This window comes from Monodon monoceros, unplaced genomic scaffold (assembly GCF_005190385.1).
Source record: "Monodon monoceros isolate NGI ecotype Baffin Bay Population unplaced genomic scaffold, NGI_Narwhal_1 Super_Scaffold_1, whole genome shotgun sequence".
NCBI lineage: Eukaryota > Metazoa > Chordata > Mammalia > Artiodactyla > Monodontidae > Monodon > Monodon monoceros.
Genome location: NW_021703765.1, coordinates 80,501,866 through 80,522,422, shown reverse-complemented (window position 1 = coordinate 80,522,422; position 20,557 = coordinate 80,501,866). Strand labels below are relative to the sequence as shown.

General features: G+C 41.0%; 1 protein-coding gene across 7 annotated transcripts in view; it reads left to right on the top strand.

Annotated features, from left to right (window-relative positions):
• Positions 1-18,970, top strand: part of MPHOSPH9 (M-phase phosphoprotein 9) — a 54,935-nt gene extending 35,965 nt beyond the window's left edge. For 4 of the 7 annotated variants that reach the window (XM_029225620.1, XM_029225617.1, XM_029225624.1 and 1 more), the window contains 9 exons: positions 1,172-1,273; positions 6,735-6,869; positions 7,733-7,908; positions 9,048-9,194; positions 10,032-10,152; positions 10,953-11,056; positions 11,730-11,977; positions 12,281-12,349; positions 15,012-18,970. In XM_029225620.1, the coding sequence (XP_029081453.1) occupies positions 1,172-1,273; positions 6,735-6,869; positions 7,733-7,908; positions 9,048-9,194; positions 10,032-10,152; positions 10,953-11,056; positions 11,730-11,977; positions 12,281-12,349; positions 15,012-15,113 (1,204 nt within the window). In that variant the 3' untranslated portion in view covers positions 15,114-18,970. Of the gene's footprint in view, positions 1-1,171; positions 1,274-3,641; positions 4,893-6,734; positions 6,870-7,732; positions 7,909-9,047; positions 9,195-10,031; positions 10,153-10,952; positions 11,057-11,729; positions 11,978-12,280; positions 12,350-15,011 lie in introns of those variants that run through there. The other 3 variants (XR_003793984.1, XM_029225648.1, XM_029225631.1) reach the window with 3 other exon arrangements.
• Positions 18,971-20,557: the final 1,587 nt, after the last annotated feature.

Here is a 20,557-nt window from a genome sequence, read left to right as displayed (position 1 = left end):
CAAACATTATGTATTTACTTAGCATAGGTAAAACCTAAGTGATATTAAATCGTTGAAAAGAATTTTAAGAAGTAGTCTAATTCACTGAATTATCTTTGTGCTCCAAAAAGAAAATAGCATTCATACCAATTTTGTGGTTATTTACTTTCTTAAAGACCTGGTTTGAGGACTGTATTCATGATCTGATTTGCTTACTTAGGGAAGGAACAGTCGTTAAGTGGTCCCTATGGCAAATGATTAGATATTTCTAATTGGCTTTAGTGTATATTTTTGTAGTTTTATTTGGAGATAAGTGATGTCCCTGACTTAGAGATTTTATTGCACTCTTAAGGACTTCTCATAGGGAAGAACAGGAACAGTCTAGCTTTCTTGTCTGCTCAAGTCTTTTCTGTGAAGCGTTCAATTCTAGGGATCGTTTGTTATCCGTTTGGTATAAACATTAGCCCTGTTAGAGCTTTCTCCCTCAAACCCTCCTTGCAACAGAGTAGGTAAGAATTTAAGTTTAAAAGATGAGATGGAGACATATTCAAAGTTTCAAAAGACAGAAAGAATGCCAAGATATGCGCAAAACAGTTAACTGGCCACAGTGCTTATTTTCTCTTGGTAAGCTTGAAGATAAGCTTTTATTCTGAACACAGCACAAATCAGATGAGCTGCCTATAGGTTGAGAGTTGTTCAGAACAGGAAGTTCTTTTTAATAGCTCTGCTTCGGATGGTAAGCCTGCTTCCTCTTTTGTGAGAGCCTTACCCGTGTATATGTCATACGAATACATACGTATTAGAATTAAACATGTTAGAATTGCAATTTATTTGATTGCTGAATTTATTTTATTTTTATTTAATTTATACTGTGTTTTTATCTGTAGTAAAATTTCTAAATTTTTTTTTTACTTTCTGTATTAAATGTATGTGTTGTTCCCTTTTCCTTCAGTTGTAGCATATGAAATGCTCCTTTGTAGAGTTTCTTCTATTTGCCTTCCTATTTATTCTCCCTGATTTTTTTCAACTTTTTAAAGTGTAATGTGGCTTTTTACTATGAAGAAGGTTTATGCATGTGCAGCTCTTTTGTCACCCCTTTCCTAGAAGTATCTGTTAAATAAGTAATTTGTAGTTGAGCTGTATTTTAAGTTTGTTGAAATGTACTTAATTTATCTTATTGCTTTTGAATTAGAACAATTTCAAAACTTGAAGCTCAGGTCAAGCAAGTAGAGCATGAGAATATGTTAAGTCTTCGTCATAATTCTAAAACTCCTATGAGACCCTCACGTGCCAAGTAAGTTACTTCGTTTAATCTCTCTGTAAAGCTAGTAATAGGCGTACCCTGTAATTGAATTGAGACACTCATCTGTCTAAATCGTGAGGAAGACACAGTTAAATGTCATCACAGAACCTGATGCGTGAAAACATCTAACGGTTAGATATTGTGAAAGCTCATATGCAGAGGCATTTGCCGAAAGGTAATGTAGAGTCAGATTGGGAGTGACGAGAACTGGGATGTTTTATTTGTTTTTGACTCTGCCCAGCTGTGTGACCTTAGGCAGATCACTTCATTTTTTGGAGCTCAGCTTTATCATCTGTAAAAACAAGGACATTGGGTTAGAACATCTCAAAAGGTCTTTTAGCCCTAAACTTCCAGAAATTTTATTCCCATGTTAATGGAAAGAATTATGAAGATGGATCTGCATTAGGTTGTGTGGATTTTTCTTTTTAGTTTTTCCAAATTAGCTTTGTTATAATCTAAGAGCATTATCTTGATGATTCATTTACACAGTAAGTTTTTTTCATATTAGAATTGTTTTTATTGTGATTTTGATGTAAATAAAGAGTATTAAATGAGTAGGTCATAACTTCCTAATATTGATGTTTTATCAGAAAAAGATTAACTTGCAGATGTTAACCTAAGTTGTAATTGTCAAATGAGAAACTTTTTCTAGATCTTTACTAATTAATATTAGTAGGACATAATGAATTATTGAAAGGTAAGATAATGTAAATAACTGAAATTGGACATTTGAGATTGAACAAAAAGGAGGGCTAAAGTTGGAGTCAGGGAGGGGCCTTTCTGTGGAGGGACGCGTTAGTGGAGAGGGAAGACATGCAGAGTCGTTCAGGTGGGAGGTGTGGAGGGAGGGGTGTTCCAGGCAGAGACAGTGCTCTTGCTGAGTCCTGAGGTAGGAAAGCGCTTAGTCTTATGTTTAAAGAACCCAGAGGAGGCTCATGTGGCCTGACTGTTCCCAGCAAGGGACAAAGGAGCCCCAGATAAAATCACAGACCCATCATACATAGCTTTCTAAGCCAGGGTCAAGGGTTTGGATTTTACTGTAAGTCCATTGGGACACCTTTGACAGGTTTTTGTTTTGTTTTGTTTTGTTTTTTTGCGGCACGCGGGCCTCTCACTGATGTGGCCTCTCCCGATGCGGAGCACAGGCTCCGGACGCGCTGGCTCAGCGACCATGGCTTACGGGCCCAGCCGCTCCGCGGCATGTGGAATCTTCCCAGACCGGAGCATGAACCCGTGTCCCCTGCATCGGCAGGTGGACTCTCAAACACTGCGCCACCAGGGAAGCCCGGGTTTTATATAGTAAAATTGTGTCACCTGATTTCTATTTTTTAATGCACCTGCCACGAGGAGGGGAAAAGAGTAGCAGCAGAGAGACTAATTAGGCTATTGCATGGCTAGGAGAGAGATGGTGCTAGCTGGGTGGTGGCCATAGAAATGGACAGACGAGAAGGATTTGAGAAGATTCTGGATGAATTGGATGGCAAGGTAAGAAAGGGAGGCGTCAGGTCAGTCCTTTGTTTCTGTCTTGAACAGCTAAAGGTGTAGCATTGAACCAGGGAGGCGATGGGAAGAGCAGACCATGGGGTAAAGACCAGAATTTACGTCTTGAAGATTTTAGTTTGAGATTCATGTAAATTCCGAGTGGAAGTCAAGCAGGTGATGATAACTTTCCGTTTGGAGTGCAGAAGTAAGGCTGGAGTTATAAATATTGGAGTCGTCTTTCTAGATAGGGCTTACAGCTATTGGATGGATGCGTCTGTTTAGTGAGAAGCAAGCCCAGGACAAAGCTCTGAAGAACCCCAGTGTTTTGGTGTTGGGTAGAGAAGGAGCTGGCAAAGGAACCTGAGAAAGAGCTGCTGGAAACCAGGAGAAAGACTGAAGCAGCTGTTAAGAGAGCCAGTGAGATGAGGAATGAGGGTCTGTTGGATTTGTAAGCTGGAGGTTCCTGATGACCTGGAGAGCAGTTGGCACGGAGTGATCGAAGCGGAAGGCAGCGGTGAATGTATTGAAGAGTGAATGAACACAACCTAGATGTCTAACAGCCTGAATGTCAGTATATTGTGATACATTTATGCATAACACTGCTCAGCATGACAGTGCACAGACTAGATTGGTGGTTGGCAAACTACAGCTCCCCAGCCAAATCTAGCCTACTGCCTGTGTTTTTTTTTTTTTGCTCTGGGCTGTACGGCTTGCAGGATCTTAGTTCCCTGACCAGGGGTTGAACCCGGGCCCACGGCAGTGAAATCGCGGAGTCCTAACCACTGGACTGCCAGGGAATTCCCATACCACCTGTTTTTGTAAGGCCTGTGAGCAAAGAATGGTTTTTGTTTTTAAATGTTTGGAAAAAAAAATCAAAGAATAATATTTCATGACACCTGAAAACTATATGAAATTCAGCTTTCAGTGTCCAGAAATAAAGTTTTATTGGAACATACCTAAGCTTATTCATTTATGTATAGTCTATAGGTGCTTTGTGCTGCAGTGACAAAGTTGAGTAGTTGTGACAGAGACTATCTGGCCCATAATACCTAAAATATTTATCGTCTGGCTCTTTACTCACAGTTGCCAACCCCATAACTAGCCTGTCAACATGGTTTAATCTTAAGAACATAATATGGAACACAACAAAAAACTAGTTGCAGAAGAAATTGGGTACTAGTTATATCGACTTTAGCATGTAAATCAGCTCTGCAGATCTTACGGGTCATACAGATGGAGTAAAGGTGTAAAAGCACTCATGGGATTGCTGAACACAAATTTAGCATGAACGGTTGCTTTGGGGAAGAATGAGGTTGGAAAGGTACACAGGGGACTTCAGTTGTATCTGTATTGTTCCGCTCCATAGAATTCTAAAGGATAGACAGCAGCGAATCAAGATTTTATAAAGCGGGTTGGTTGGTGCCTGAGTATTATCTGGATGTCTTCATGCTTGAACTATTTTACATTTTTTAAAAAATTTTATTTATTTATTTTTAGCTGCGTTGGGTTTTCGTTGCTTCACGCAGGCTTTCTCTAGTTGTGGTGAGCAGGGGCTACGCTTCGTTGTGGTGTGCGAGCTTCTCATTGCGGTGGCTTCTCGTTGCGGAGCACGAGCTCTAGGCGAGAGACCTCTAGAGTGCAGGCTCAGTAGTTGTGGCGCACGGGCTTAGTTGCTCTGTGGCATGTGGGATCTTCCTGGACCAGGGCTTGAACCCGTGTTCCCTGCATTGGCAGGCGGATTCTTAACCACTGCGCCATCAGGGAAGTCCTACATTTTTTAAGTGAACAGGAACCAATAAAGGATTAGTATCCAGAATATAAAGGACTTCTACAAATCAAAAAAAAAAGAGAACCTCCTCGATAAAAAAGTGATAAAAAATATGAACAAGCTGTTCACAGAAAAAGAAACCTAAATGGCTAATGAAAATGAAAAGATGCTCATTTCACTAATAATCAGAAAGTTGCAAATGAAAACAGTAATGGGATACCACTCACACCATCAGACAGGCCAGTCACTGTAAAATTTCACAAAAATATGAAGAAACGGGAACTCTCAAACTACTGGTTTGACTGAAAATTGGTACAGCGCATCTGGAGAGTGATTTGTCAGTATCCAGTAAGACTGGAGGTGAGCACACCCCAAATTCCACAGTTCTCGTTTAAGGTGTTTATCTTGGAGAAATTCTGACATATGTTCATTAGAGCATTGTTGAAAGGTGATACATTAGAAACTAAACATCCACCAACAGGAGAAAGGATAAATGACTTGTGATGCAGTCATACTGTGGATAAACTATTAAAATGGTAGAGCTGTAGATATTAACATGGGTAAGTCTCAAACATAATGTTGAGTAGAAAAAGCAGCATTAAAAGGATGCATACATTATGCCCTTTATGTAATTTTTAAAATGCAAACAACCATATATATGCTATTTATGTCTTACAATTAAAAACACATATGGTAAAGATGTTAGCATTTATTAAAACTAAGTATGGGCAAGTGCTTGTTATAGTACTCTTTGTAATTTTCTAAGAATGTTTGAAATGATTCTTAATTTAAAAATTGAGGGGAAAAGGAGTGACTGGGAGCTGAAATGAAAATACTGATAGATAAAAGAGGCAACTCTTAAAAAGTTTGGTTGTGAAAGGAAGCAGAGAGAGGAAGACAGGAGTTCCTGTCCCGTGGTTTCTATTTTCTCTCTGGAGTGTGATGCAAGGTTATCACCTGACAGTCAAGGCTGGGGCGAGAGGTTTGAGGAGAGCGGAGAGGGTGTCAGATAGTCATATTGGGGAATCGGAGCTCCTTAATTACGGGAAGATGTGTTGGCAGCCAGCGTTGGGCGTCCACTTGAGATAGTGATGGTGATTCTGTGGTGATACCCCGGTCTACACAGCTGGGCAGCTTCTGTCCAGCACAGCTCAACTGTAGGAGTACAGACACAGAAGGAAAGTGAGCTCATTGTAGTCAGACAGGCTTAGGTTTGCTGCCAGTCAGATGCGATGGCAAGTGAGCAGGGAAGGGGGTCCAGGCAATGAGTACTGGTTACCAGGAGCGTGGGCTGGGGTGGTGGTGGGAGTGGGGTGAAGAGGAGCCCGACAGCTAGGAGGGGCTGGTGCACAGGGAAGGGGAGGCCCAGGGTCGTGGGCCTCGCGGTGAGAGCGCCATGGGGATGCTCGAGCACGGGAGCCAGAGCATCTTTGGAGCTGTGATTTCTGAAGGGACCTGCCTTCTCTGGGATGATGCGTGCAGTGAGCGTCCTCTGAAGGGGCAACTGAACAAGGGAGTCGGGTCGTCGGCGGGAGTTGGGAGCAGCTCCCGTGTGCGCATGGAGGCCGCGCCGGATGAGGGCAGGAGGCGGTGTGGAGAGGATGAGGCCTCGAGTGACCGGAGTGTATGGTGGGGTGAGCCTCAGTCGGGCCGGGCTTCACAGTCACAGGGAGGAATGTCATGGTCTAGAACTACACTGTTCAGTACAGCAGTGCTGGCCACCACAGCTGTTTAAATCTAGCTGCGTTGCAAGCATTTACGAGCTCGTGTGTATGTGGCCGGTGGCCACGGTATTGTACTGTGCACATGGAGGGTGTTTTCTGTCTTCACAGAAAATTCTGTTGGCAGTGCTGGTCTGGGAGGAACAGGCAAGGTGCTCTTGCTTCACCTCAGGGCCCTGAGCTCGACAGGGCATAAAGGGTGTGAAGTGCGGTGAGGGGCTGGGCCGGGGTGTTCGGAGCCGGGTACACGTGACGGTACCTAAATCTTGACTGTTCTTCTGAAACCAAGAATAACAATTCAGTTGGAGCTGAAAACTGTAAAATAGAGTTCATCTAGCTAAAATAAGATTGTTTTATGCTGTTTTTAAATTCCTGTGTAAATGTGGAGATAATATTTCAGAGCAGGTTGTTTTCTGTATGTGCTCAGTCTAAACTGGAGCGCAGACCGTGCAATGCCTGAGAACACTTCTCGTCCTCACAGCACACTGGCGAGCTCCGACGTCAGCCGGCGGAAGTGGCTGATCCCGGGAGCAGAGCATTCCATCTTCACTGGGCAGCCTCTGGACACGCGGGACAGCAAGGCAGACAGCCAGCCGGAGGACACCTGCCTTGCTGGGTGAGACAGCTCCGTCGAAGATCGTATTTAGAGACTGTTAGGTTTTCTTAGAGATTTCAGTAGCCTTTCAAAGTTCAGGAAGTTGTAAAGAACCATCTCCTTGTTCCTTTTATGTCTTAATTTTGAGGATCTGATTTTTACTTTATTTTGAAAGGCTAGTGCTTTTCGGAAATTTTCCTCCTGTAGGCCTTGAGGAGCTATCTCCACCTGTGCTGCTTGCATAGTGCTGTGCCCTGTGCACAGGCTTACAGTTCGGACAAGAGGTTGGTCCTCACCCTCCAGATAGCTGAGCCCCCCATGAGCAACCTCGTTCATTTACTCCAGAGTGCCATATAAATATTATATTTCTGTATGCTCTAGGCTGTGAAAAGGATTGGGAAGCACTGTTCTGTTATATACAGGCTCAATTTTATTGATTTGCCTTGTGAAGCATACGTATTCATTGTGGAGTAACTGTCAACCCTCATGGTATTCCCCTAGTAATCCCGGTAAACCATCTTAGTTCAGGCTGCTACAACAAATTACCCTTGACTGGGTGGCTTAAGCAACAAGCAGTTATGTCCTACAGTTCTGGAGGTGGGCAGTCTGAGATCAGGGTGCCAGCATGGTTGGGTCCTGGTTCTGTCCTCACATGGCCTTTCTTTGGTGCATGTGTGTAGGGAGAGATCAAGATGTCTCTTCCTTATTTTATAAGGGCACTAATCCCAGCTTGGGGGCTTTACCCTCATGATCTCATCAAAACCTAATCACCTCCAAAAGGTGAGGACAAGAATTCGTCATAAGAATCGCGTTCAACATAAGAATTCTGGGGAGACACAAATATTCCGTTCATAGCACCGTGTGTCTTACAATTATTATTTAAGGTACCATTCTCCTCTGGAAAAGGATCCTTCACCTGGAAGTTCACCAACAAGTTTATTGATAAAAAAACAAAGAGACACTTCAGACACACCAATCATGAAAGCTTTGAAAGAACTTGATGAAGAAAAAGTATTTAAAAATTGGGGCACACAGACGGAGAAAGAGGATACCTCAAATAGTAAGTATTTTATTCCTTGTTTGATAGAAATATAGATATATAGATCTCTTTCTCCCCCAATTATATTGCCTTCTTAAAATGAAATGCCTCAAGTAATAAAATAAAAAGTTAAATTTATTTTTATGCTGTTTCGGCCCCATTGCAGACAGTTGAATCCCCTAGTTGTTAATTTTTTTTAATTAATTAATTAATTTGGCTATGACGGGTCTTAGTTGCAACACGTGGGATCTTCATTGAGGCATGTGGGATCTTTTGTTGCGACATGCTGACTCTTCATTGTGGCGCGCGGGCTTCTCTCTGGTTGTGACGTGCGGGTTTTCTCTCTCTAGTTGTGGCGCTCAGGCTCCAGGCCGTGTGAGCCCAGTAGTTGTGGCACGCTGGCTTAGTTGCCCCGCAGCATGTGGGATCTTAGTTCCCCGACCAGGGATCGAACCCCCATCCCCTGCATTGGATCGTGGATTCTTTACCACTGGACCACCAGGGAAGTCCCCCCCAGGTTGTTAATTTATCATTGTCATCACATAGGTACCTTTTCAAATGACATATTATGTTCTGATTATTAAAGATTTACGTGGCATTCTTAAGGATATTTGAAAACTTGCCATATCAATTTGTCTTACTTGCACACATCAGAAAGTTACGACAGGCATTTGGTGTTCATAAAGTGAGATGTAACATTTCCTACTCTCCCTTTCTTGGTTACTGAGCATCTATCAGTAGGACAAGAAGTATGTTTAATACTGTTTATTTCACAGGTCCAGGCGCTTGTACTTGCTCTGGTGCTTATTTGGTTGGGCCTGCTAATTACGTCATTAACGTCTTTGGCATTGCCTTTCCAAAGCAGTATCCGCTAGTAAGTAAATTAGTGACCTGCTTTCTAAAAATAAACTCTTGAAAAATCACCTTGAATGCCAGTTGTAAACAGAGAACCAGAATGAATTCATTAAAAACTCCCACGTTTTTCTTCATCAAGCATTTTTTAGCATTGTAATGTGGTGCATTTTGCAAGTAACCGTTATAATCTAGATGGTGAGGAGAATTGCTTGCTTGGTGTAACCATCTGTTAATAAAAAGCAGGTAACTGAAGCTACGTTTGTTTTGTATTTTTGTTTTTATTTTTTTACATTTTTCTGTTACAGAATTAGTGACTCCTCGGCTAACTGACACTTCAGTCAATGCAAGTCGGTCCCCAGAGAAAGGTGCCCAGCAAAGACAAAAGAGATTTAATTCTGCTTCACAGAGATCGTCATCTTTACCACCTTCAAATCGTAAATCAAGTACTCCAAGTAAGAGTTAGAGGTTTATGTCTCTTGGGCTTGGAAGAGTGGCATCTGAGCCATACACGCTGTTTGATGCTTTCTGTGTCCCTTACACTCTTCCTAGCACCTAGTACAGTGCTCTGAACACAGAATCCCTAAATACCATCTTGTTCAATAACACCATCTGATTGCACAGTTACTATGACTATAACTGAAGAAATTCTCACCGTTTATCAAAGTGAGATTTTTGAGTGTGTCCCGCAAATGTTTTGCAACTAATACCACTTCACAGTTTTTGAGACAAACTCAACTAGATATTTTGACAACTATCTAATTAAACAGTAGTTCAAACAAATTAAGCTACCCAACGGCCTCTAAAATTAAGCTAGCCTGAAAATGATGTTTTTTTCCATATATTTACCTAAGGTTACTCAGCATTAGTCACCTTTTTCTTTAGCCAATTATAAGTATGGTCTTAAAGTTAAGCATTGGGCCTCTGTATCCTTAATTTCCATTTCCATAACTGCTGAAGAGATTCGTGTATGACTGTGTTATTAGGAATGTTCACTAGTGCACTGGTGTTTCCATCTTATTTCCAGTCGACTTCTAAAATCCTGAAAAACCAGTTTTGAGTCAGAGCGCTGCAACTACAGTCTGATACACTAAAATCTTACCAGTGGTTTCCTCTAGATGTTAGGGTTATGAACTGTTTTTACTTTGTATACTCTTATTTATCTTTGAAAAAGTTTTACAATGAAAATGTATTCTTAGTTAGAAATAAGGTACTGGAAAAGAAGCTATGCTCTGCCAACCTAGCACATACATAGAAGGAACAGACTGTCTCCTCTTCGTTTTCCTTTGTAGCAAAAAGAGAGATTATGTTAACACCAGTGACTGTGGCTTATAGTCCAAAGCGATCCCCTAAAGAAAATTTGTCCCCAGGATTTAGTCATCTACTTAGCAAAAATGAAAGCAGCCCGATTCGGTAAGTTCTCTAAAATTGGTGAATAAAATATATATAGTATTGATTTTTTTTAAATGTCAACTTATGCCTCTAGCTGTCACTAATTTTTCAGTTGTTAATGGGGATTCTGTGGATTTAAATCATTTAAATAAATGTCATACTAAAAATAAAAAAGTACTGTAATACGTGAAAACAGTTTTTAAGTGTGTAAATTGGCTACTATAAAATTTAAATACTGCCTCAGAACCTCTTCCAGCTTTTGGATATAGAATGATAATTCTTTGTTTTCCTGAAAAGGTATAAGATACAGGGAGAATTGGGGGCCATTTGTACAAGAAAGTGGGCTGTCCTGGTATGGCCCTGGCACTAAACACAAGTTTACCTGTGCTCCTGAGGAAGTTCTCTCTGAAGTGTGGTTGGGAGTGTGTGCTGTGGTGGGAGGGCCACTGACTCCTAAGACATGAGAGCTGGTGGCCCAGCTCTGTCAGGCTCTTGGGGAAAATTACTGAAGCACATTGAACCTCAGTTTCCTCTTCTATAAAACGGGGGGTAATAGTGCCTACCTGCTTATTTCATATGGTTGTTACAAAGATCGGATGAGATAATGTATTGGTAAATGCTTTAAGTCGCCAGTATGTAAATATAATTTTGTGTTAGAAAATATAAATTAAATTTCAGTTTTAAAAAATTATATGACCACCTTTCTCTTTTAAAGATATGTGAATATGTAAGTTAACTGGATGCCAGCTCATCTTTCTAGTGGAGATAGGGAACATCAGTTAACACTTTTTTTCTCACAAGTAACTTGCTTCATTCAATAGATTTGATATACTTTTGGATGATTTAGATACTGTTCCTGTGTCTACAGTACAACGTCCCAATCCAAGGAAACAACTCCAGTTTCTTCCTCTAGATGACTCAGAAGGTACCTTTTCCTTAAAAAATTATCAGTTATGGTTTTAGTCTTTCATTTTGTGAGTTTCTGGTATCTTTTCAAGGTTCTAAGTGTCATTATATCCTGCACTTAAATCTTTTTTTACCCAACGGCCTCTAAAAATAAGCATTTGTGACACTCATATTGTGTCAGTGTTGTTATCCTCATTGGAAAGTTGGGAAACCGAGGTACAGGGGATGTTAATCTTTAATTACCAGGGCCATACTGTTCAGTTTTTTATATTCTGTAACTTATATTCTGTAACCTTCTTTTTCTCATTTATATTTTAAGTTTCTTTTTCTCATTTATCTTATAAAGTTATAAGGTAATGTATGTGAAATCACTTGGGTAGGCCCTTAAAATACTAACTCTGTAATGTTGGTATATGTCCACTAAATGTGTTGTTTAGTTTTTAAACTTTTTTTTTGCTTTAAGTTTATTTAGGGAAGTTGTGAAGATTGTCAAACTGAGGGCAGGGCTTTTAGAATTCTGTGGAGAAAAAAACTGAGTATATATGATTCATTATGTATCTCTTTTCATTACATTTTTTTTGGCCGTGTAGCAGCCATTTCCAGAACGTGAAGTTGGGTAACATATTTAGTATGTACATGCTCTGTTAGAAGAGCTGATAAGAAATAAAAGAAACTTCTTTTCTCTCTGACAGAAAAAAAATACTCAGAAAAAACCACTGACATCCATGTTAATCATAGCTCTTCCCCCGAACCGTTGCCAAGTGGAGTGAAGAAAGTCTCTGTGAGATCAGCCTGGGAGAAGAATAAATCAGTTAGCTATGAACAGTGTAAGCCTGCCTACGTACCACCACAGGGTAATGATTTTGAGTATACAGCAAAAATTAGGACCCTAGCTGAAACGGAACGGTTTTTTGATGAACTTACAAAAGAAAAAGACCAGGTAAAAACAAACGTAAAAAAATGTCTTAAATCTTTGTCTGCACTTAATGTTACGTCTGAGGAAGAGTCAGGAGGGAATTATTGAGTCCAACCCAGGAAGTTACTGTGGATGCCACACAGAGCTGCACTAGAAACGTGTGTGAGCCAAGCTGTTGTTACTAATTGTGACAGAGGGGACTTATGCGAAGTCGAGATGGACGAGAAAGTACTAGGCTGAAGTCTTTTCTTTCCATTCTGTTATAAACCTCCCTGCCACTAATTAGAATTCTCCTATTTTTATTTAAACATTTTTTTGTGTTAACAGATTGAGGCAGCACTAAGCCGAATGCCTTCTACTGGAGGACGAATCACTCTGCAGACAAGGTTGAATCAGGTGAAGTGTCTTGCCCTGAGTCTGCTTTGGAGGCTTGGTGCTAGTCAGTGCTCCATTTAACCACGAGGATTTTTTTTTTTTTTTTTTTTGCGGTACGCGGGCCTCTCACTGCTGTGGCCTCTCCCGTTGCGGAGCACAGGCTCCGGACGCGCAGGCTCAGCGGCCATGGCTCACGGGCCCAGCCGCTCCGCAGCATGTGGGATCCTCCCGGACCGGGGCACGAACCCGTATCCCCTGCATCGGCAGGCAGACTCTCAACCACTGTGCCACCAGGGAAGCCCTCGATGATTTTTTAATATCACAGTTTTTAGGCACACTGAAACAGTCGATCAGAACTTTTAGCCTTTACAGGAAGTGTTTGGATGATAGCATATTTTATAACTGCATGCTAGCTTTCAGGAACAAAAAGTGATTTTACCTTTATACTTCTAAGAAAAAGGTGTTCATGCCATCATGTTTTCAAGAAACTAACTTGGGAGCAAATGGCAATATGTCTATTAACAGATTTTACATTTTTAAGGCTCTCACATTAAATCTCCCTTTTTTGTGTTTGTTTTTTCCTCCCCAATCTGCAATTTATTTCTGAACCCCTTTCCATTTAGTAGACATATAAAACAGTGGTACTTTGCAACTGGAATAGATGTGAGGTTAAAAAGAGAGGTGTGATTCCATTATTGAGCAGGAGATGGTGCAGGCGAAGTGGGCCGTGTACATTTTTTTTAGTTGCTTTTCAAAGAGAATTAAAATGCATGAAACCATGGAACATTTTAAATCTCTTTTTGTAACATTTTAAACATAACAGCAATGATATGTCTCTTATATAACTGCAAGCTTTGGCTTTTCAGTGCCTTAATGTCAGGAAAAGTTCAGTTTCAGATTGATCTGTGAGAAAGACACACAGAAAATAGCAGAGGTCTTTTTCTAGGGCCTGTATCCTTCTCTTTTTTTCTGACTTTCTTTCATTTTTTCTGTTGTTCTGAACGTTTTTATTCAATAATTTGTAAAAGTCAACACATGAAATTCGTTTTAAAATAGTTTACTGGGGGGACTTCCCTGGCAGTCCAGTGGTTAAGACTCCGTGCTTCCAATGCAGGGGGTGCAGGTTCGATCACTGGTTGGGGTACTAAGATATCCCACATGCCGCGAGGTGCAGCCAAAAAAAACAAACAAACAAACAAACAAATAAATAAATAAAATAAAACAGTTTTCTGGGAAAGTAGAAGGAAAACTTGTTCATACTCTAATTCTAAATGTATCTGAAACTTTTGTTTAATATATTTTTTTACATAATGATGATAAGCTCTTAAAATAAGACTTAGAGGGCCCTAGGTTCTGTTCATGTATGTCAAAGCTATTTCAATCCAGTAGGAAGACAAATGGCAGCAAAAAAGGGCTGAGGATGCTTGTGTATGATTCATACGTAAAAAAGGTAAAATTGGGCAAAAAATATTGAAAAATGCTTGGCCTCACCAATGAGTAAAAAAATCCCACACATTTAAACAAAAGCATGATTTTTAAACTATCACATTGGCAGGTATTTAAAAAAAAAAAACAAAACAAAAAACCACCAGAACCTGGGCTAGGGAAAAGCTTATCCTTGTACACGCGAGTGGAAGGAGAAAGCGTCACAGACTTTCTGGAGTTCAGCTTGACATGTATCCAAAGCTTTAAAATTTTACATTTCTTTGAACCTTGCATTTTTACTTTTGGGAATGATTCCTAAGGCAGTATTTATAGGTGTGTGTAGAGGTATGTTTCAGAATATGTATTGCAGCATTATTTGTGATATATGAAATTAGAAGCAACCTAAATTTCAACTAAAAGGTTCTTAATTAAATATGGTGTATCTGATGGAATATTGCACATTAATTTACAATGATGTCATAAAGTATATTCCATAACAAGAAAAGTTAAATTGAAAAACATTCTGAAGCAGAGTTTGATTCTGATTTTATTTTTCTTGAAACTGGTGTTCCTATCTGCAGAAAACAACCGGAAAGGGGAACAGTGGTTATTTGTTGCTTCTTGCTCGTCTGTCTTCTAAAAATTCCAAAATGAATGTGTAATTTTTTTTACAATTTAAAGTTGTTGAAGAGAAAATTTTTAAGTTTTATTTCAGGATACCATTGGAGTTAATAGCTAATAAAGTATCTAAAATGATGAATATATATTCCAGGTACTATTTCACAGTAGTACTATTTATTTAAAAATAGCATTTGTTACACTGACTCATTGTGAAATATCTTGTTTCTTGGAAGAGTCTCCTCCAGCGTTTTTCCTCTTTTTTAACCTAGAAATTTTTGTCAGAAGAAAGTTATTTGATATACTTGTAAGTGGGATACGGCACCAGTCAGATGTGTCCATTTCTTCTGGCAAAATGTGTGAAGAACGTTCTAGGTTCCTCTTGTACTGTTCTCAGTTCAACAGAGTCAAATAATTCTCTCCTTCTATTTAAAGATAAGCAGTTATCTTGAATGGTTGAAAAGTGGATTTATGTTTCGTTTAAAAGAAATAATGTAAATGACGATTTGTATAAAAACCAAAATGATTGTAATTTTGATGTTTACTTTTTGCTGAAAGAAAAGTCATTTTGGTGGTAATTATAGAATCGGTGAACTTGATGTAGAATTCTAATTAAGTTTTTTCCATGATTTTCACCCAGGAAGCCTTGGAAGATCGCTTGGAGAAGATTAATCGAGAGCTGGGTTCAGTTCGTATGACATTAAAGAAATTTCATGTTTTGCGCACCTCTGCAAATCTTTGAGATTTGTAGCCATTAAACGTTGAGGCAGTTTTGTTTGCACTAATGTGTAATTATGCACTCAGAAAAGGCAAACTATTTTGTACTGTTTATAAGCTTTCACTCAGTAGTTTTACAATCATGCTCTTCTTTACACTTGCTATTTTATACTTCAAATGGCCACATATTTTCAAGATATTTTTGTTATGCTCAGGAATCTCTTGTATATTTTACTATTTAAAAAGTATTATTTTTAAATAGTATATATATCCAATTTATATCAAGAATAAGGAAATGTAAATAGGGGAGACAGCTTTGTTTCTGAACAAATAGTGTTATCCTTTTACCATTAACTTTGCACACCAATTTTATAAACTTGTTCTACGTTGTGAATATGATTCTTTTTTTTTTAAATAAATGCTTAAGGACAGCTTCCGTAATGATAGAGTAATACATGCTGAATGCAAAAAAAAAAAAAACAAAAAAACCCCAAAAAACAGCATACCCTGGATTTAGTTGTGTTGAAGTTTTTTAAAAATAGTAAAAATGTAATTCGTGTTTGAACCGTGTCTTAGAGTGAATATTGGAATAGTTAATAATGGAAATATTGGAAATAGTGGAATATTGGAAAGCTTTGAAAGTAAGAATATCTCATTTTGTTTCCCTTAAACTTCATTATTTGTAAGAAAGAAAAATGATAGAGATGTAATTCTCTAATTTTGTGATAGATGTAGTACTTTTCAGAAAAGTTTAACAACTGGGGAGTTGTAGCTTTCTGCCCATCATTCTGAACGTAATTTGTGTCCCGCCCTTGACAATGAGGTGATAAAGCTTTGATGGAAATATAGGCCACCACTCAGGTTGTAAGAGCAACCCCAGTTTCCTCAGTGTACATGGCCTCAGCTGTCGGATCGTCATGAAGACATTTTTAACCCCTCTCCCCACCCCCACCCCCACCCCCACCCCGACCCCGCCAAAAAGAGAAATAAATACTCCCATAGTAGCTGCTGTAAGAACAGTAGGTTGAGATGAGAGCAACCTTCCCTGCTTGTTACTGGACAGGGAACGTGTCTAGATAGAGCTCGGTGCCTTTCGCGTGGCCTTGCTGGAGGGCTCCAGCGCACTGCCTTGGCAATGCCTCCTGGCTCTCAGAAGTAGCACGTGGGCAGGAAGCTGTGCTCTGATCGGGAGCGTAGCAGGTAGAGGTCCTGACTTCTGGTCAGGTCCAGGCTGCTTAGCTGCCCACTTTTTGGTGGCCAGTCAGAACCCAGTGCCCACATATTCAAGCTTGGTATGTGTTGACAAACAGACTCATTCCAAACTTTCACCATTGATTCCCACTGATTCCGGTTTTACAGTTTGGTTTACTTTTGAGCTTTTTCTCCTTCTTCTGTGGCTCTTGAGAGCATGTAGTTATATTGAGCCAAGCCACCCGTTATTCCATTAGGGTATATGTATGCCTTCGAGCAGGGATCTCAGATAATTTATCTCTGAGCACCCTTCACTGGAGCTTCCCCTGCCTGAGCTCGGGCCTGGTGCCTGCAGCCTCCCTGCTCAGCTCAGGGGTTCCCAGCAAGCGGGGGTCGCCTGACGGCGGCCTCTCTTGCTCCTTCCTGTCCGTGAATCAACCCTTTGCTTCCAACTCCTGCAACCTGGTGGAGACCTCCAGAGTTACTCATCAGCAGAACCAAGTGCCTTATTCTTGGTGTCTTTCCTGGTCTTTTCGTTTTAATCTCCTAGTTACAGTGAAGAAAACGCTCTTTTTAATCAAGTTCCAGGAGAGCTTGTGTCAAGACTTAATAAAGGGATCGACTTTACCGATGATACTCCCTTTAATGTGTTCCTATACATGACATTAAAAACTAACTTGAAAATTATTAGGATGTTTCATTGTTCCCGACTTGTATTGTAAAGTCTGTTACATTCTTAAGAATAGGAAATGGCCATTTCAGAAGAGATGAGCATTTTCTCTTGTCAGGGAGTTATCTTCTTCGTAGTCTTATTCCAATCTTAAGCCCCATTAAGATGTCTTCTGTACCTCTCAGGAAACATATGCTTTGATTTGTGACGTGTGTAATAGATTGGAAGTATCAGTCACTTATTTAAAATTAAGAAAAAAAATTTTTTTCTTCGTAGCTGTGAAGAGGGACACCAAGGAAAATCCTTTCAGCCGTCTTTCCCTTTGGTAATGCTTAACGTACAAATACTCCAGTTAAAAATAACCTGAAAGCTGGAGAGGTGGCAAGCTTAAAAAGCACCTGTTGTTGCTGTGTCTGGGGCTGAGCTGCAGTTAGTGAAAAACCTAAGTGAATCTTCCACTTCTGGGAAGTGCCTTTTAAAATGCAAGTAGAGTTACTGCTCTCCTTTCCCCTGGATCTACCCCCTTCCTTTCCCTGAAAAGCCTCCTGAGGTGGGGGGAATGTCCTCTGTCCTTCGAGGGTCCCAAGTAGATGTAGCTACTAGGCAGCGCTAGGACTGTAGCAGCTGGGCAGGGGACAGGCGAGCCAGACAGACCTGGGTCACACCCTGCTCAGGGCCGCCTTCCTCCAAGTAAAGATAAGAAGCTGCCTTCCATTGTGAGAGCTTATGTAAAGTGCCTGGTGTCTAGTAAGTTTTCAATAAACAGTACATTTCTGATTCATTCTGGGTTATTAAATAGGCTTTTGAAGTAGCGATTTCAGTGCTTTCTTAGAAAAGTAGACTGTGTCCCCAGCAATTGACTTAAAAACTGCCTTGAGTTGGTTGACATTTGTTAGGTGGTCTAAGCTGTTCTCTCCATCTTTTTGCAAAAAATGAGCTTTCTTAGAGTTTAAGTGAGCTGGGCTCATTTAGAGTTTAAATGGTGTGCTTTTTTTAATGAGTAATTGATAACTTGGCTAGTGTAAGTTCAGAAGCCCTGTGATCTTAAGTAAAGTAGATGATTTGGGGGTTATTTGATATAGGCTGTTTTACCAAAAAAAAAAGTATTGCCAATGTAATCAAAATAATTGCACCTTTGAGTGTTCCATAATTAGACTTCTAAAGGTGCTGGCCTGTGACACAGGAGCACATGAAGGAAGTGGCTGCCACTGAACGTTTGGAAGATCTATATGAAGATTATGATTTGCTTTTGGAGTTTGATAAGCAACCAAAATTTGTTCCCCTTTTTAACTCAGAAAAGCCAGGTGTTTTGCTGAATGCTATTTGAATTCTGAACTCTGTACTTATAAATGTAGAAAAGTTAGACATTTTTGTCATTTTAATTTTTAGATATCTCAAAAGCAGTTTTCACTAAATTTTAATGTGCCATTTGTGCTGTGAATCTCTAAGCAGCTTTTTAAAAAATAAATACATATCTAGAGCCCTTTAGGAATCATAAAGGTAAATCGTATTTACCCATCATAAGTGATTGTACATGGTTATGAGATTTGCAGGTCTAATTAAACCAATTATATTGCACAGATTTTGCAGGAGATAATTTCCTGCCTTGCCAAGAGTTCTGTGGCAGTTTAATACTATATTAAACTACACCAGTATTCTTAGGACCTGTTTGTTAAGCCTTCCCCTTTTGATTTGTGTTTTATTTCAGCAGACCCCTCTCAAATAGGAGGAATCAAGCCATAAATTTGCATTTGCTGGACATTATATGTCATGTCATCGCTGTGACTACAGACTTCAAAGATAATGTTTTATTCACAATTTCACTGTAACAGTGACCAATATAATGTGAGAAATTTGCTTCCTATAGTGCTGCTGACATTAGACAAAGACCAGTGCTTGTTGCAGTTTTTAAATCTAGTCAAATGCTGGAGTAATGAAATTGTAAGCTCCATGAGAGCAGGGACCATCTCCTCTTCATTCTTGAATACAGGCACTTAATAAATATTTGTGCATACAAATAATTGTGATATTAGTGTATTTATTCCTACCGCCTAACTGTGGGATCTGGTTTTCAATGGTGTTAAGTCTTCCGCGTTACTGGTCTGAGGGCAGTCATTTTAGGGTTACGGTGGCAGCCGTCCAGGTGCTCCGTTCCGACTGGCCTACAGGCAGAGCCTCACTCTGGAGATCTGTATGCTCTGAAACCCTTTTTTTTTTTTTCTTTTTACTTTTATTATTAGGTTAAAGCACAAGTACAGGGAGAAGTAGCAGCAAAAGGGTGTGTCATCCAATCCGGTTTCCACGGGTCCTCAGGCAAGGAGGATGGTTGTACAGGAGACAGAGGATGACTCAACCCCTGGCCGACTCAGAACAGCACTGGGGCTGAAAACCTTTAATGGGTCTTAGGGCACCCCTTGGTGGAGGGAAGGAGTTGAGGGTTTAGTGTTTATGGGGACCCCTTCACTTGTCTCCGTGTGGTCATGAGGCAGGCGTTTTGAGGCAAGCTGTGTTACGGCGGCTCACCTGGCCCGTTCAGTGTCCAAGGAGATGGGACAGCCTTTGGTCAGGGTTGTTCTCTCTCTCACTTGATCTGAAGTCATCTTGGAGCGCTTTAACTTGAGCTTGACCTTGCCCTTCCAGGGGAAGGCGCTCCCCCGCTCCTCTCGACCTTATAATACTTAGTGATAGGGAAACTACCCATAGGTTTTGGGTGTGCCCTGTTTAATTCAGTTACTTCAGATCTTGACAAACAAGGCCATCCTTGCTCAGTCTAAATATACGCTTTATGATTGCCTTTAAATTTCACTCAGTACCCTCTTGGTCCAACTGGAGCGTCCAGTCGGGAGGGAACATCAAGATGAAGCTCTTTCTGATCCTCTGCCAGTTCCTTGAGGTCAGGGACTAGAACTTACCCTCTGGCTACTATTACTCCCACGACTTCTGATGACCAAAGAGCATTTTCATTTTTTGGTCCAGACCATATTTGGGATCCTGAGGAGAGAACTCCTTGATGCCTATTTCTAAAAATCGGGTCGGTAACTGATGCAAGTACCCGGCATCAAGGTTTGGACTTCAATTAACTACCTTTGGTTTGTCCACACATTCCAAATGCCTTCCGAAGTCTTCCGCAGTTCGCTCCCCTTGATTTGTCATTTTACTCCCGAAGGACTTGATTTTTTTGTTTATTTTTTTTCCAATTTCTGCAGATCTGCTCGTTCCCTTCCCCTCTTACTGTTCGCGAGTCTCCCGACAGGCGAGGCCGATGGTGTTAAAAGGGCCGAGAGGTCGTGGGCCAGGTCCAGCGCCCGGGGCCTCCCGCGCGGTAGCGAGCCCCAGGCTTTCGGGGGTCGCCGGGGCGACAGCACGCCCGGCGCCGGAGCGGGGCCACCAAGTTTGCCGGGTTGCTCCGGGCGGAGGCCGGCCCTCGGGGCGGGCGGAGGCGGCGGGCGGCTCCCCGCGTGGCCTGACGGAGGCGCAGGCCTGCCGCCGAGTGAGGGAATGCGAGGCGGGCCCGGCGCGCACGGGCAGCAGCGGCCGCTGGGGCGCGCGGGGCACGGCGGCGCCGCGGCGTAGAGCTGTCAGGCCGGTCCGCCGGCGCGCCCGGCCCC